General features: G+C 36.5%; 1 protein-coding gene across 12 annotated transcripts in view; it reads right to left on the bottom strand.

The window, feature by feature from the left end:
* Window positions 1–16,602, bottom strand: part of Stacl (SH3 and cysteine-rich domain-containing protein) — a 379,844-nt gene that overhangs the window by 228,371 nt on the left and 134,871 nt on the right. For all 12 annotated transcript variants that reach the window (XM_074180450.1, XM_074180451.1, XM_074180454.1 and 9 more), the window contains one exon: window positions 4,317–4,425. In XM_074180450.1, the coding sequence (XP_074036551.1) occupies window positions 4,317–4,425 (109 nt within the window). The remainder of the gene's footprint in view (window positions 1–4,316; window positions 4,426–16,602) is intronic.

The raw sequence follows: 16,602 nt of genomic DNA, 5'->3' as shown, positions 1-16,602 counted from the left end.
AAAATGTATTAATATACGGGGTGTTCCGTTTAAAAATATAAAGTTGCTAGGACTTTTTGATGGAAGTGGCAACGCCGCAGTGCTGAAAATATTTTAGATCGATAGAACAGGTAAGGACATGTGAGAGGTGAAATTTTCAGAAAAACCATGCTTTGCGTTTTCCAGAAACGTCTAACCTACCATCGACCGTGAGTCACGCTGTATACCCATGATTCCTCACTATAGTTATTCAAAGATTCTCCATAACAATGTTTCCCACCTTCTCAACATTTTCACTGGTTGTTGATGTGCTGAGGCGTCCAGGACAGGCTTCGTCATTCACATCTTTTCGACCTTCTGTGAAAAGTCTGTACCACTTGTAAACATTTTTCTGACTCACAGTACAATCACCATATGCCACTGTCAACATTTCGAACGTTTTTGAGCACTCAATTCTTTTTTTACACAAAATCTGATGAAAATTCTTTTCGATAGCAGAAATTGAACAGTCCACTTATGAGATAGATTTGGGTTGATTAGATTAGGTTGGGTCCAAAGTCAGTGGGTCTACTCGACCCTTCACCGCAACCCGCAAGGGTTCATTATGGCTCACAACTATTAACACTCGACCAAATAAACCCAGATTCTTGAAACGAAGCCGATTAGTTTGTATGGTGAGTGGGTTAATTAGAGACATTCTGGAAAAAATACTATATAACGAAGCACGTTTTGCGTTATTTTCAAACTGTTTAGTGGAAATCTCATAGTGAAGTGTTTCCTGAATACGATTCTGCTGTAATTGTAAACAAAACATTGGCTATGAAATTCTGCAGACCACTGCCAAGAAACAAGGTGAATAGCTTTGACGCAGTCTTCTCTGGTTATGAAAATTTATAATCTTAGACAGACACCTATCACAGTTGTTTGAATAGTTCATGTGAAAATCACATAATGCAGTGTTTTCAATATAATAATATTAAAGCATTTCTTCATTGAAATATTTATAGTTTTTGAATTACTTCTTTATAATTGAAATTTTCCAGGATTGTGTTTTCTCTCGAGCATTATCCTACTACCATCATCAGTACTACTAGTATACCTTTTTTAACACGCTTATATCAGCTTCACCCGTATGTTTGTTTGTTCGGATCCGACTGCTTTGGACTCGATTTTGACTAACTTCAAACGGACATATTTATTTTAATATTTGTACACTCATCAAGAATCAATAACAAAACAATAATTCCATAAGTACATCTCATTATTCTGATCAGGATCGCCACACTGTCTGTGCAATTGAAATAATTGGGCTTGAAATAGAATGCCAAACTGAAAAGTGGAAAACGAATTATACTTCAAAAATTAAAAAAAAAACTTCCAATAGCAACACAAACTGAAATATGATTCGAAACTGATTTGAGATTTTATTCAAGATCGATAATAAGTCCTATGGCTTGATGTAACCAATAAGTCTAAAATCAGAATAAATCTATTCAGTGTGGGGGTGCCAATCTGGCAAACAGCTCCTAACCAAGTATTTATAACAATAAATATTTAGCACCCCACGCTATTTTACAACAAAATTAGGTTTATGTAAATAGATTTATTTTGATTTCAGACTCAAGCCGTATGACTTATTATAGATGTTGAACAAAATCTTGAATTAGTTTCGAATAATTTTTCATTTTCTAGTTTGTGTTGCTATTGAAGCGTGTCGTTTTAGTTTTCAAAACTATTATTCATTGCTATACATTGTTTCATTGCTATTTACTACTATAAAAGCGTGTTGTTTCAGTTTTTTTAAACTATTATTCATTATTTTGCATTGACAGTAGATAAGATTTACGAACCTGTGTTATTAATTAGTTTATATTCTAATTTATATTCAATTCATATTCTAATTTATATTCTGATTCATATTCTGGTTTATATTCTGAATTATATTCTAATGAGTCTGAAATCAGAATAAATCTATTCAACTCAGTGTGCCAATCTGGCAAACAGCTCCTAACCAAGTATTCATAACAATGAATATATTTAACACCCCACGTTTTATGAACCAAATTAATTTTCTGTGAATAGATTCATTCTGATTTTAGACTTATTGAAGGTCAATAGCTATATCAAGCCGTAGGACTTATTATAGATGTTGAACAAAATCTTGAATTAGTTTTGAATAATGTTTTATTTTTTAGTTTGTGTTGCTATTGAAGCGTGTCGTTTCAGTTTTCAAAACTATAATTCATTGCTATATATTGATTCATTGCTATTTACTGCTATAAAAGCGTGTTGTTTCAGTTTTCAAACTATTATTTATTTTTTGAGAAAGAAAGTTTTTGGCTTTCTACTACTCCATCTGATACAAAAAAAAGGGATGAGAGAATCTTCCAAAGAAGGGAAGGAAGTAATCACTCCTAAAAATATAACCCCTTCAATTCAAATATTATTTATTATTCTGCATTGACAGTAGATAAGATTTACGTGTTATTAAATAGTTTATATTCTGATATATATTCAATTCATATTCTAATTTATATTCTAATTCATATTCTACCAATCTGGCATACAGCTCCTAACCAAGTATTCATAACAATGAATATATTCAACACCCCACGTTTTATGAACCAAATTGATTTTCTGTAGATAGATTTATTCTGATTTTAGACTTATTGAATGTCAATAGTTACATCAAGCCGTAGGACTTATTATAGATGTTGAACAAAATCTTGAATTAGTTTTTAATTTTTTTTTATTTTTAGTTTGTGTTGCTATTGAAGCGTGTCGTTTAAGTTCTCAAAACTATAATTCATTGCTTTTTATTGATTCATTGCTATTCACTGATATAAAAGCGTGTTGTTTCAGTTTTTTAAACTATTATTTATTATTCTGCATTGACAGTAGATAAGATTTACGAAACTGTGTTATTAATTAGTTAATATTCTGATATATATTCAATTCATATTCTAATTTATATTCTAATTCATATTCTGATTTATATTCTAATTTATAGTCTAATGAGTCTGAAATCAGAATGAATCTATTCAACTTAGGGTGGCAATTTGGCAAACAGCTCCTAACCAATTATTCATAACAATGAATATATTTAACATTCCACGTTTCATGAATCAAATTAATTTTCTGTAAATAGATTGATTCTGATCTTAGACTTATTGAAACTCAATAGTTACATCAAGCCGTAGGACTTATTATAGATGTTGAACAAAATCTTGAATTAGTTTTGAATCATTTTTTATTTTTTAGTTTGTGTTGCTTTTGAAGCGTGTACTTTTAGTTTTCATAACTATAATTCATTGCTATATATTGTTTCATTGCTATTTACTGCTATGAAAGCGTGTTGTTTCAGTTTTTTTAAACTATCATTCATTATTCTGCATTGACAGTAGATAAGATTTACGAAACTGTGTTATTAATTAGTTTATATTTTGATTGATATCAATTTATATTCTAATTCACATTCTAATTCGTATTCTGATTTATATTCTAATTTATATTCTAATAAGTCTGAAATCAGAATAAATCTATTTAACTTAGGGTACCAATCTGGCAAACAGCTCCTTACCAAGTGTTCATAACAATGAATGTATTTTATGTTTTAGTTTGTGTTGCTATTGAAGAATGTTTTTTCAGTTTATGAACTATTATTCATTGTTTTTCATTGCTTTATTGTTATTTATTTTTATCAAAGCGCATTTTTCTAGTTTGAAACAATTATTTATTGCTATTTTTGCTTTATTGTTATTTACTGCTTTCGAAGCGTGTTGTTTCAGTTTTTTTAAACTATTATTTATTGTTCGGCGTTGACAATCGAAAATATTTACGAAACTGAGTTACTCAATTCGTTTACATTCTAATTTATAAAATATAAATCGGAATATATTCCAATTTATATTTTAATTTATATCCTGAAGTCTGAAATCAGAATAAATCTATTCAGTGTAGGGTGCAATTCTAGCAAACAGCTCCTAACCAATTATTTATAACAATGGATGTTAAACCACACGCTTTTTCAAAATAAAATAATTTTTTTTGTTAATAGATTCATTCCATTTTCACATTTATTGGAAGTCATTAGTTACATCAAGTCATCGATGTTGAACACAATCTTAAATTAATTTGGAATAATTTTTCAGTTTTGCTAATGAAGCATGTTTTTTCAGTTTTTCAAATTATAATTTATACGTTTTTTCATAAAACTATAGAATTGGTTTTTATAAAATCGAAATTTGTTGGATCACTTCCATTGTTACTGTTAGAAATCAATCGTCTGATCAAGAAGCACTGATACTCGAAATAAAAGTAATTAAAAGTTTGTTTACCTCTCTTTTCTAAGTTCTCCATTCCTTTTCCTGAAGTTTGCAACAAGAAGTTGTAACTCCTCGGCGTGTTGCTCGTACATCTGGCCCAATTGCTGAGTGAAATCCGATACTGAAACAAAAGGAATAGTAATTGAATGAATTGAAACTCGCACAATTGTTTATTGTTCACTGTATCAGCTTTTCCATCACAGAAACTGAAATTATTCGAATGATTTACGAGGTTGTATTGATATCTATTTAGCCGAGACCGGTTATGTGGATGGAAAAACATTGCGTCACCATAGCAACGATGAAAAGTCAAAATGTAGGTGGGAAATTTCACGCCGATAAGTTGAGCTTCTGCTTAACTAAAATCTGAAAAAAATTATTAAACGAAATTGAAATGTCGATCCACCTTCAAGTACCTGTTTTTGGCGATTAATTTGTACATATTGAAAGCTTCAAAAGAGGTGAATTTTCTATAGAAGACGTAACCGAACGGATTGGCTCCCATAAATTTCGATGTAGTTCACGACATGAATTTATCAAACCTTTGAATTGAGATGGAACCAATATCTGAAGCACTGGATATTCCATATCAATGCTTCCATCATATAGCAGAGATTATTCTGATGTTGAGCTATATAAGTACCTGAAGAGGGACTATAAACAGCAGATAAAACTTGCTAAAAAACGAGCTTATGATAATTACATTCGTTCAGCAAAAAATAAATCTAATGCTTGCTGGAAGATCATCAATTTCGAACGAAATGAAAGAACTTGTCAAATTGCTATCCATATCTCACCGGAAAATTTCAACGACTTTTTGTGGATATTGCAGAAGGTATCATAAAATCTTTACCTAAATTACCCATATCTGATTTACAAAACTTCAGAAATTTTCCAGCTCCCTGCAACACCTTTTTTCTCAAGCCCGTTACCGAGCTTGAAATCACAGAAGCGGTAAAATCTCTAAAAGATTCAAACTGTTTAGATGCCCAAGATTTGAATAGTTCTATTATTATCAAGGAAACACTCGACATCATACTATACCCGTTAACCATGTTAGTAAATCTGATTTTTGAAACAGGCATATTTCCGGATTCTTTTAAGTTCTCCAAAGTGATCCCAATATTTAAAAAAGGAGATATTTCTTCCTTGGATAATTTCCGTCCTATCTCCATTATCTCAATTTTTAGTAAAATTGTTGAAATCATTTCAAAAAGACGCCTATATTCCTATTTTGAAACAAATAATTTTTTCTCAATCTCCCAATATGGTTTCCGCAAAGAAAGATCCACCTCGCAAGCTGTTTTAGATATAGTTGGATATGTCATTGATGGCCTTGAAGATGGACTGCATACTGCCATTACACTTTTTGATTCATCTAAGGCTTTTGACTGCGTGTCATACACGCTGTTACTTGAAAAATTACAATATTATGGGGTGAGAGGAGTTTCGTTAACACTTATCAAATCGTACCTCACAAATAGATATCAAGCTGTTTCTTGCAATAATACCATTTCTAGCTTCAAACCTGTAGTACATGGAGTCCCTCAAAGATCTATCCTTGGGCCCTTACTTTTTATCATCTACGTAAATGATTTTTGCAATTTTATGGCGCCAAATGAAACAATTCTCTATGCTGATGATACCATCTTAATCTACAGTGGAAATAGTATCAACAAACTAACAGAAATATCGGAAGACATTGAAAATGAAGCTAATACTTGGTTTCTAACAAATAATTCGAAATTAAATACCAATAAGACACAACGTCTTCAATTCTCCACTGTAGGCCCCTCAAATGATAGCGTGAAATTGCTTGGCATAACACTTGATAATACTTTATCTTGGCATCAACATACAAATCAGGTTAGGAGCAAATTTATGTTCTACGACAACTTCAAAATATTACCAGCTTCGATATATTGAAAAATACTTATTATTCGCTCTTTTATTCTCACATTGGTTATGGGATTGTTTTTTGGGGAAACCTAGTTCTCTCAATATCTTCAGGTTACAAAAGCGAGCCATTCGAATAATGGCAGGTGTAGGTTTTCGAGAACCGTGTCAGCCGATTTTCAAAAAACTAGGTATCATGCCTGTACCAACGTTATTCATATTCATTTTTCATGTTGTGCTAGAAATCCACAGAATTGCGAGTACCTTACCTAAACGTTCTAATATTCATCAGTACCGTACGAGAAACGCTGAAAAGATCTGTACAAATCGATATCCCCCAGCTAAATCACAAAAAAATTCTTTGGATTACAAATCATATAACTGTTTACCGGTCAAGCTGAAAGCTCTTGATATGAATAAATTCAAACAATCCATCGAACAACTACTATTGGAGGGCTGCCTTTACTCTGTCTCTGATTCTGTTTAAATCTGTTTTTCCGTTAACCAGCTGTCGCACCCCTACGAACGACAACTCTCAGAAGTCGAAACTTGTGCGAGCTAAGGATTAACGAGGTCTTACCTTTTAACGTGTGATTCCTAACACGGGTTGGACGATAGCAAGTGAAGATCGATCGATCGATTACCTGGGGTATTTTAAAAATCGCTCGTAAGTCTCAACATACAAGCAACATACTCATCAACATACCGTAAATATGCTATATCATGTTGTTCTTTCATGTTTTTAATGTTAATCTTTATGTTGCTCTACTTTTTATCTTAAATTATCTTTTATACTCATCCGATCTGAAATTACTTTTGCTGTGCGTAAGCATATGTAACAAATTTGTCATGACTTGCTACAAATATGTAAAGTGTAATGTGGTCGAATAAACTTCTATTCTATTCTATTCTAGTTCACATCAATTTGAACTTGGTAGAGTTTCCTGCAAAATAGATACCAAATTGTCTGAATGTTGATCAGAAGCGTACAAAGGCAAATGCTTCGCATCCGATTTGAATTCGGTTTGAAAGAGATGCAGACTTATTGAGCCGTGTTGGATCCGGAAACAAAAAAAAAATCGAATTTGTCATACTTTTACGAATTTCGTGTTCAAAAGTCTTCTGTTGAAGTTGCCTCCGATTTTTGGTACAGCCAAGAAATAATAATACATTTTCTGAAAAAGAATGAATAAATTGTGAGAATTACTATTCGACGTGATTGACCACTCTACAAAAAAAATATAGAGGGAAATTGCGGAAAGTTGTTGAGAAGAAGAAGAAGGTTTCAAATCTAGCCACTATTAAATTGAAATATCAAACACTCTCAACTGAATATATTTTGTTCTTGTCCAGTTTGTGGAAGAAAATCCTTTGGGATATATAGTCGCCCATTCGTGTGTTGTGATGAATAATTGTGAAATATTTGAAACAGTTACAACTGTTGGTGTCCCAAAAGATTCGGTTTTGGCCCCAATATTTCATTCGCTCTATGTTGATGAAAATGAAAATATAGTTCTGAAGCGTGCTCACTTCCCATTTGCAGATGATCTTACACTGTTCCTTCCTGTTCCTTGTTTGGTAGGAGTTGTCACTTGAGTACAACACAACTTGTGTATATTTGGCCTTCACGAAATTTCATTTTGTGAATCCATTTTTGCATTAAATATCATATAACAATCTTCAACTCCTTGCCAGCCTATCATTTGATATGACAACTGATCAAAAGTACAATTCCAGATTTTCCTTGTTCGGGAAGTTTCTGAAAAATTTAAATTCAGACAGTCCACCTCTTATCATTTTCAGGATACATTTGTTATCCGTAGATCAGTTGTTATTCCTAGATATTTATTCGAATGACTCAATGATGTATTAAATTTCAGTCAGCCAGTTGGTCAGCTATTTATACAATTGACCAATTGTGATAATTGATTGGATTTCAACTGTAGGATGATCATTATTCAAATCGTATCTATTTTTTTTTATTCAAAAGGAAAAACACCGCATCAACCACTAGGGTTATTAGCGGTTACAATAGGTACATTATAGTTATTTATGTATCGAGGGAATTAGGAGGGCCTTAATTACCGATGGCAAAGTTTGCGTCCCGAGGGCCTCTGGCCCGAGGGACAGCAATTGCCTGAGGTTATTAAGGCTCATTAATTCCCGTGGTACATAGATAATTTTATTTCTGACCGATTTCAATAAAATTTTGTTCATTTTTGAAACGGAAAAATGTACCAATTCATTACCTTCCCGGTATATTTGAATCAGGTACCGTTGATTATAGTAGAGTTTTCTTGTTGCTAGGTTGTTGCTATGTTACTTGTTTATAAACAGAACTTTGTTATCAAGCTGTGTTTGCGGTGAAAACGTGTTTTCTACCCCAAATATAATGGAGGATATTTTGAAAAAAGCTGAACAAGCAAGAGAATCATCAATTCCATCGAAAAGTGGAGCCGTATACCAAAAAGAATACAAGATATATCTGGACTGGCTGACACGGAAAAATGTTATGCCAAAAGATGTCACTGAAACTGTATTTCTGGCATATTTTCAAGAACGGGTAAGGAATTTTCTATGTTTTTCGGTAGATTTGGTAGTGATTGTGTTTATTCGTTTCAGTCAGAAACGTATAGTCCGAATTCTTTATGGACTAAATGGTCAATGCTAAAATCGATGGTGACTATACATGAGAAATGAAATATCACCAAGTTCAATGAACTACAGGCTTTTTTGAAACGGAAGAGTAAGAGTTATAAGCCGAAAAAGTCTGCTGTTTTATCTCCTAAAGATGTTATCAGATTCCTAAAGGACGCTCCTAATGATATTCATTTATTGCATAAGGTAATTTTTTTCTTATTTTCCTTTTTGTGTGTATTTATTTCCTTTTTTTTTGTTATAGGTTGTTTTGATTATGGGTTATTTTGGAGGATGCAGAAGTCAGGAACTTTTGAATATGAAGATATCGGATATAGAGGACCGGGATTCCGTTATGGTAGTGAACGTACCGGAAAGTAAAACTGGTGTATCGAAGAAATTTACAGTTGTGGATGAAAAAGAGTTCTCCGCTTTGCCTTTATTAAGACTTTATATGTTTTTGCGTCCTAAAGGTATTGAACGATTTTTTTTGAGCTTCCTACAAAATAAATGTACATCTCAGCCAATTGGAAAAAACATGTTTGGGAAAATCCCCAGCAAAATCGCAATGTATTTAGGATTGCCAAACTCATCTTCCTATACGGGACATTGCCTTCGACGCACTTCTGCTACTGCTCTAGCCAATGCAGGAGCAACTATGACTAACTTAAAAAGACACGGAGTTTGGAAAAGTTCCACGGTGGCGGAGGGGTATTTGGAGGATAGCATCGAATTGAGAAATAAAACGGCGCGTATGTTGTCTACTTTGTCATCAGAAGAGGCAGATACCTCGACTGTAGTGAACAGAAGCTCCAGCCATACAAAAGAAGAAATTGTTTCCAGTGTCGGAAGTAATTTTCAGGAAACATTTCAAAATTGTACATTTATTATTTGTAATGACGTGAATAAATAAAATATGGTTCAGTTTTCATTTCTATTTATTTTTACTTGTGAAAGGTAGAGGGAATTATAAAATCTATAATGTCCCAAGGGAGTTATGACCCTCTTTATTGATAGCGTAACTATGACGATATAAGCTTATAATATCCCGGTCAGAAATAAAATTCTGTATGCCAACATTTTCCAAAAAACTATAAAGGGAAGTAAAGTTCGTAACATCCAATGCATTGGTAATCCGAAAGATTGTCTTTCTTCATTGGAAGCTGGGCAATTAGAGATGAAATGTTCAACACTCATCGTCACACTGCAGGTATCACAAATCCGAGGCTCTTCATGCTTCAGGAGATGTAGATGGGTAAATTTCGTATGTCCAATTCTCAGGCGTGTAAGTAAAACTCGATAAGTGTAAGTGGTGGTATCTGTTATCACAGCGGCTCCTACTCCTTCAACTGTTTTGGAAGATTCGGTATATATATGCTTGAAGTGCTGATATTTGGAGACCAACGAATTGGACGTGCTGGAGGAGGAGTTGGCATATTTGTCAAACGTAATCTTCCTCACGTACAATTCGGCATTGACTCGGATTAGTTACACGGCACGGAAGCCGTGGGCGTTGAACTCCAACTGAGAAGAGGTCGTCATAGACTCATCTCAGTTTACAACCCTCCGCGGAATCGTCTACTCCCAGAATCACTGGATGAACTGCTGTTGTCGACAGATACCCCCACAATTGCTGCTGGTGACTTCAACGCCAAGCACAATCTGTGGAGCAGAATCACCAATGCGAACGGCCGAGCACTCCATGCGCATGCTGACAGGTATGAGTATCGAGTGATGGGTCAAGGTGAGCCTACGTTCTGCCGTGGGGATAACAGACCTGACGTGCTTGATATCGCACTACTCAGGAGTGTCTCCATGTCCTGCGAAGTGTACACTTTGTCGGAATCAGACTCAGATCATAATCCAGTCATCCTGATGCTGGGTGATGATCCCCCCCCTCGGGACTATCGCATGAGATCATCCACGGATTGGAAAGCCTTCAAGGCTCATCTAGTGGAGACACCTACAGACCGCGAGGCACTTCAAACTCGCAACGGTCTCGACGCGGCAGTGGCAGATTTTGAACTGTCTGTGAACAACGCTTTCCGCGCAGCCACAACTAGGACAGAGTGTCCTCTGCGAAACTATAATGAGTTTCCTCCCAGGATAAAGAATCTTATCCGGGAGAGGAACCGACTCAGACGAGTTTATCAGCGGACCCTCTATCCTGGGGACAAGGCTGCTGCTAGCAGGATGGCCAACCAAGTTGAGCAGGCCATCATTGACTATAGAAACGAGAGGTGGAGTGAGTGTTTGAAATCTCTTGAACCTGGGGATGATGAGCTATGGCGAGTCACCCGCAGGCTCGAGAAGAGGAAAACTGCTCCCTCCCCTCTTCATGGACAGCGCGGCATCTGCTACTCCCCCGCCGAGAAGGCGTTGACCTTTGCAGATACAATAGAAAATCAGTTCCAATTTAACGTTGATCCGGATGATGATATTGACCGTAATATCCGGCTGGAACAGCGAGTTCAGCGTATCCTCAGGGAGAATGATGACGATGTGATCCGTCCAGCTTCGGAGGAAGAACTGAGGGGGTACAGTAGAGCCTCTAAACCCAAGAAGGCTCCGGGAATTGATTCAATCAACAATAGGTTGCTGAAGCAGCTCCCGGAGAACTTTATCAGATATCTGTTGCACATCATCAGGGCCAGAACCCGCTGTTTCCCCAGAATCATCGTCCAATTAGTCTGCTTTGCTCAACGGCTAAGCTGGCTGAACGTGTTGTGCTACAAAAGTTAACTGAAGAAGTTGAAGACCGAAATGTTCTGCCTGATAAACAATTCGGTTTCAGGAGGGCACACTCCACCGAGCTGCAGGCCTTGAGACTGGTCGAAAACTCCATCTCAGAGCTAAATAATAGGAAGACAGTCCATCATGTATTCCTGGACATTTCAAAAGCCTTCGACCGAGTATGGTACGAAGGCTTATTACACAAAATGCTCGATTTTGACCTGCCTCGGGGCCTGATCCGGTGGATTAGGTCCTTTCTGAAGGGCAGATCATTTCAGGTCCGAGTTGAAGGAACCCTGTCTCCCGTCAGGGAAATCCAAGCTGGAGTGCCTCAAGGAGCTGTGCTGTCTCCACTATTGTACAGCCTTTACGTGAGCGACCTTCCGAGGTTCGATCACGTGAAGGTTTCCCTATACGCCGATGATACGGCTCTCCTCGGTTCTTCCATGGGACGGGGGTTGGCGGTCGTCAATAGGCAACGCGCATTGGACGACCTCAAACGCTGGTACCTGGAATGGAAGATTCGGGTGAACCCAGGAAAAGCTCAGGCGATAGATTTGGGGAGGCGCAACGTTTCTCCAGATACAAGAGTCACGATTTCAGGCAGGAAGATCGAATTGCAAACGCGAGTCAAATACCTAGGTCTTTGGGTAGACCGCCAACTCACCTGGGTAAATCACGTTGATTACATCAAGGACAGAGTACAAATGAGGATAGCCAAACTTTATCCTCTGATCAACTGAAAGTCCAAACTCAATCTTAGGAATAAGATTTTACTATATAACACGATGTTCAAGCCTGTCATTATGTATGCTTCAGGCGCTTGGGGACAAACCGCTCCGACAAACCTCTCCATTCTGGAGAGATTGCAAAACAAACTTCTCAGGATGCTGGTGAATGCTCCATGGTTCGTGCGGAATGAAGCCATCCGCAGAGATTTGAAGCTATACAGCAGTCCATTCAGTTGAGGAATCAGAGAGTTCTCGAGTCAGCGGAAACTCATGATAACTCATTACTTAGGGAAGCTGTAGATTACACTATAAACGACCCCACTCGATTCAGAAGGCCCCGTCGCTCGGTTGAGTGAAGGCCCCACGACGTCTGTTAAAATGAACAGTTTGTTCATCAATACCCCAGTCAGGAAGGGGTACACAAGGCCAGAGCGGCATAGATGTCATTGACCTTTATGCCGTCACCAAAAACACTCTAAGTTATGAACCACTCGTCCTCCTCACGAGAGACAGTCGAAAGGGTACGGGAAAAGATTTCCAACCTGACTAAAATGAAGATGACTATCGCCGTATTTGGAGACCAGTTCGGCGAAGGATTTCTTCATGAAATTTGAAGGGGTATCGTATTTGGGAAAGTTGAGGAGATAGGTATTACAGGGAGTAATTGGTAATGTTCAGGGAGGGGGAGTTTTCAAGTCAAGAGGAAGAATATTTGGAATGGTTATCAGAAACTTTGGCAATTTTCACATAAAAAGGTAAGGGGTAATTTTGTTTCTGTTCAAAGATATGTTGGAAACGATCTGAGAATGTATATCGATATGAAGGATGGTTTTTGGAAACGGCTACTCTTGCGGCATAACTTAAGGAAAGATAGTCTCTGCGAACATCAAGGGGTTGTTCTCCGGCCTCAGCCAGTAGGCTCTTCACTGGGCTGGTACAAAAAGCTCCCAGGGCAATCTTCATGGCTGAATATTGGATCACATTCAGGGACTTCAGGAGAGTTGCTTTCGCTGAACCATAAACGATAGAACCATAATCTAGCTTGGATCGAATGAGAGCACGATATATGTATCTATTTTTCTATAATAGAAATCCCAGGTTTGGAAGTAACACTTCGTTAATTCCCATCTCGCACAAATTACGAGTTCTGAGGATTGTAGGGGGGGCAGCTGGTTACTGGAAACACACATTTAGAAAATTTTGTCACATATACAAATGTGATTTTCTTTACAGTGAAACGTTTGCCATTTGTATGGAGTATACAAATGATGATACTTTAATAAAAGTGATCTTCTGAACTACGATTATTTAAGCCCGTATGGTTTCGAACATAAACGTCGCAGAAAACTTCCAATTCACAGTACACACTTTATTATGGCGACTCCATTCCAATCAAGAGTCGGAAAGTAGAGAGAACAATTCGATAATTTTCTTTTGATACCTTGGCGAACAATGAAAAATCGACGTATTACATTGTTGTTTGATATATAACTTTGTTCGTGTTTCTACATTCCTTCTTTCCGCTTCAATATCTTCACATTACAGACCAAAAGTTTCTCACGTAGTGTGAAACCAGTTTTATGTAGTAATCACAAAGTTTGAAATTCAATTCTGATAAGAAACTCCCGGAAGCTGATGGGCATGTGAGAGAAACTCTTGAAAAAGTTTTAATGTCCCAAATGAATGGGTAACATCCATCACTGGAAGAGTATCACCGATATGTTAGATATTTCAGAGAGAGTTGGAGCATATGAGTAATAAATCAACTTTATTCCATTTCGAAGTGTGTAATAAGAATGTTTCCGTCAGAGTCAGGAGTCTTGGTACGATATTGAATCCATAATGGTGTATCTCCGAAACTGTCACTATGAAGAATGCAAATTTGAGAGCTGTCTACTATTGATATTAGTTTTCTTGAAAAGCAACAATCTAACATGTATTGAATTGAAGTAGTGTTGTTGGTGGAATGTATACATGTTTATGTGTATTTTTTTGTTCATGAATGGTGATTTCTAGTTCTTGGTTTTCTCCAGGTTCAATTTGTTTGAAAAAGATCAAGTTCTATCAGAAGGTTGGTTGTGGTGGCTAAATTTGACAAAAATCTCTGGAGGTGTCTGATGGCTCTATCCAAAAGCGTCTTTTAAACTACCTGGTAGTCACTGGATATCTTCCTAGGACTTCAAAGTATGGCACTAACATGTCTCAAGGGGCGTGCTGAAGAATATGAGACTTTTCTTTTCTCAATGCTCCTGAATCTTCTGCATGACTTCTAATCAATCGATTACAACTTATTTCGTGGAAACAAAACACAAGGTCTACAAAAAAATTTTTGAGGCGCTCTAAGAGCGGTGCCTGTGCAAAATTAGCACAGCTACTGGATGGAATCCAGCAGCTTCAGGGTATGCTTGAGGGCGGAGCTCCACACATGAGAACAATACTCCAAAGAAGATCTGATCTGAGCTTCATAAAGCATTGAAAGTTGCTGGGATGTGTACAGTTTTTAGATTCGGAACAGTGTTTCAAGCTTTTGAGAAGCAACCTTTGTTGCTTGGTTGTGCATTAACATATCGCCCAACAAACTCATCGAAGCAGAAAGCTAAATTGTCTGTCCTTACACCAAAATTCGAAATTGTTTCTAGATCCTCATCAAGATAAGCAACCTTATACTGCTGACGAAGATGTGCATCCAGAGTCGATGTCCTGGAATCCAAATGAAATGACGAGACAACTGTGATGTTCTCAGCAGAGCAATATATTGGATTCTTCCTTTTCCCAGTAAGTCGTTGATATGCAATAAAAAGTAGGTTGAAGGCAATATGGATCCCTGGGAAACACCAGCGTTGATGGTAAAAATATTCGAGAGATATCCTTTTGCAAGGAGAGCAATACAGAGGAATGATCGAACAATCCATAGCATCGAAGTTTGGCCAGCAAACAGCTCTTGATTCTTCATGTTCCTTGATTGCGTTATTCAATATATGGGTGACATACGGTAGAAGATCTCCTTCCACACAGCACTAGATATTCATGGAATATTCCCTGTATATCATAAAACGAACGTATATATTCCAAATAATTATAGAATATTCTTGGAATATATACATGCCTTTAGAAAATTCATAGAATATGCATGAATGAATATGGCAGGATTATTCCCGAAAGAATGTGCTTAGAATGTCTATGAATGGATTATTCTCCCTTGAATATTCTAAGAATATTGTCGATCGAATATACCATATGGTATATTCTTAGAATATATCCCCACGGTATATTTTGGAACATTCGATACAATGGAATTTTGAATTATCTTATAATAACGTATTCAAATAATTCAATATTATTAAAAACAAAAATATTTGAAGATCTTAATCGAATGCATAACCTAATGTATATAACCCTGATGGTGTTAACCAGTTTTTGAACTCAACGCGAAGATTCTGGATGAATTGCTCCAACAGCAACTGTTGGAAACGACAAAAAAATTTGAATGGGCCAATAAATGAACCAATTGCATCAATAAATTGGTTAATTCTCATCCTATTCGTCTTTTTGTATTTGAAATTATTCAATTACAAAGCTAAAAATCCTGGAAACAGAGAAATGGGGAAGTGAATAATTGGAGTAAACGTTTCTCATTGGTCAATTGAAGTGTAGCGCGCGACAGTCGAATAAGCTCTGTGAAAGCGGCTGTCCCTTAATGCATGGTACATTTGCGTTTGCGTTAAATTCGACATTTGATTCAACATGGCGGTTGACGTGGCAGGTTTGCGTGTGTAATGCATGATGTGTTGGTGTTATTATCAAAGTATAATTCTGTCACGTTCAGTGTACCATTTATAATTTGGGGTTGTCCAATTTGCAGTACAGCGAATAGTTTGATTTTGGATCTCCAAACAGGAGAGTTGCATCTATTCAGTCTTCAAGAAAAGTAAGTAAAATGCAATAGTATCGATAGTAAAGTCATGGTGATTAACCTACTATATCTCATTTTAGGTTCGAGGAGAGTTGGTGTGTGGGCTTCGTTGGTTTGACTAAGTACATATTTGAACTAGAGTGATTTCAGTTGTGTATCTTCAATAGAGAAAAGTAAGTGAATGACACATTCTTTTGTATCATTTGTTTTCATAATTTTCATCACTCGTTTTCAAGATAGTATCAATTTGCCCAAAAGGAAACAGAGTGGTACCTGGTACAGGCAGGTGCGCCTGTACCAGTTTTATTGTGCCACTTTCAAATAGTGATAATGAACGTTAATGTATATTTTGTTCCAGGTATTACTATTGAAACACTGGCTGATGCAT

The sequence above is a fragment of the Leptinotarsa decemlineata genome, unplaced genomic scaffold, assembly GCF_025532065.1.
Source record: "Leptinotarsa decemlineata unplaced genomic scaffold, Ldec_3_MD MMD2_tig00026294_RagTag_RagTag, whole genome shotgun sequence".
Classification (NCBI taxonomy): domain Eukaryota; kingdom Metazoa; phylum Arthropoda; class Insecta; order Coleoptera; family Chrysomelidae; genus Leptinotarsa; species Leptinotarsa decemlineata.
Note: the sequence above shows the minus strand (reverse complement) of the source record. Positions and strands in the feature narration are given on the sequence as shown.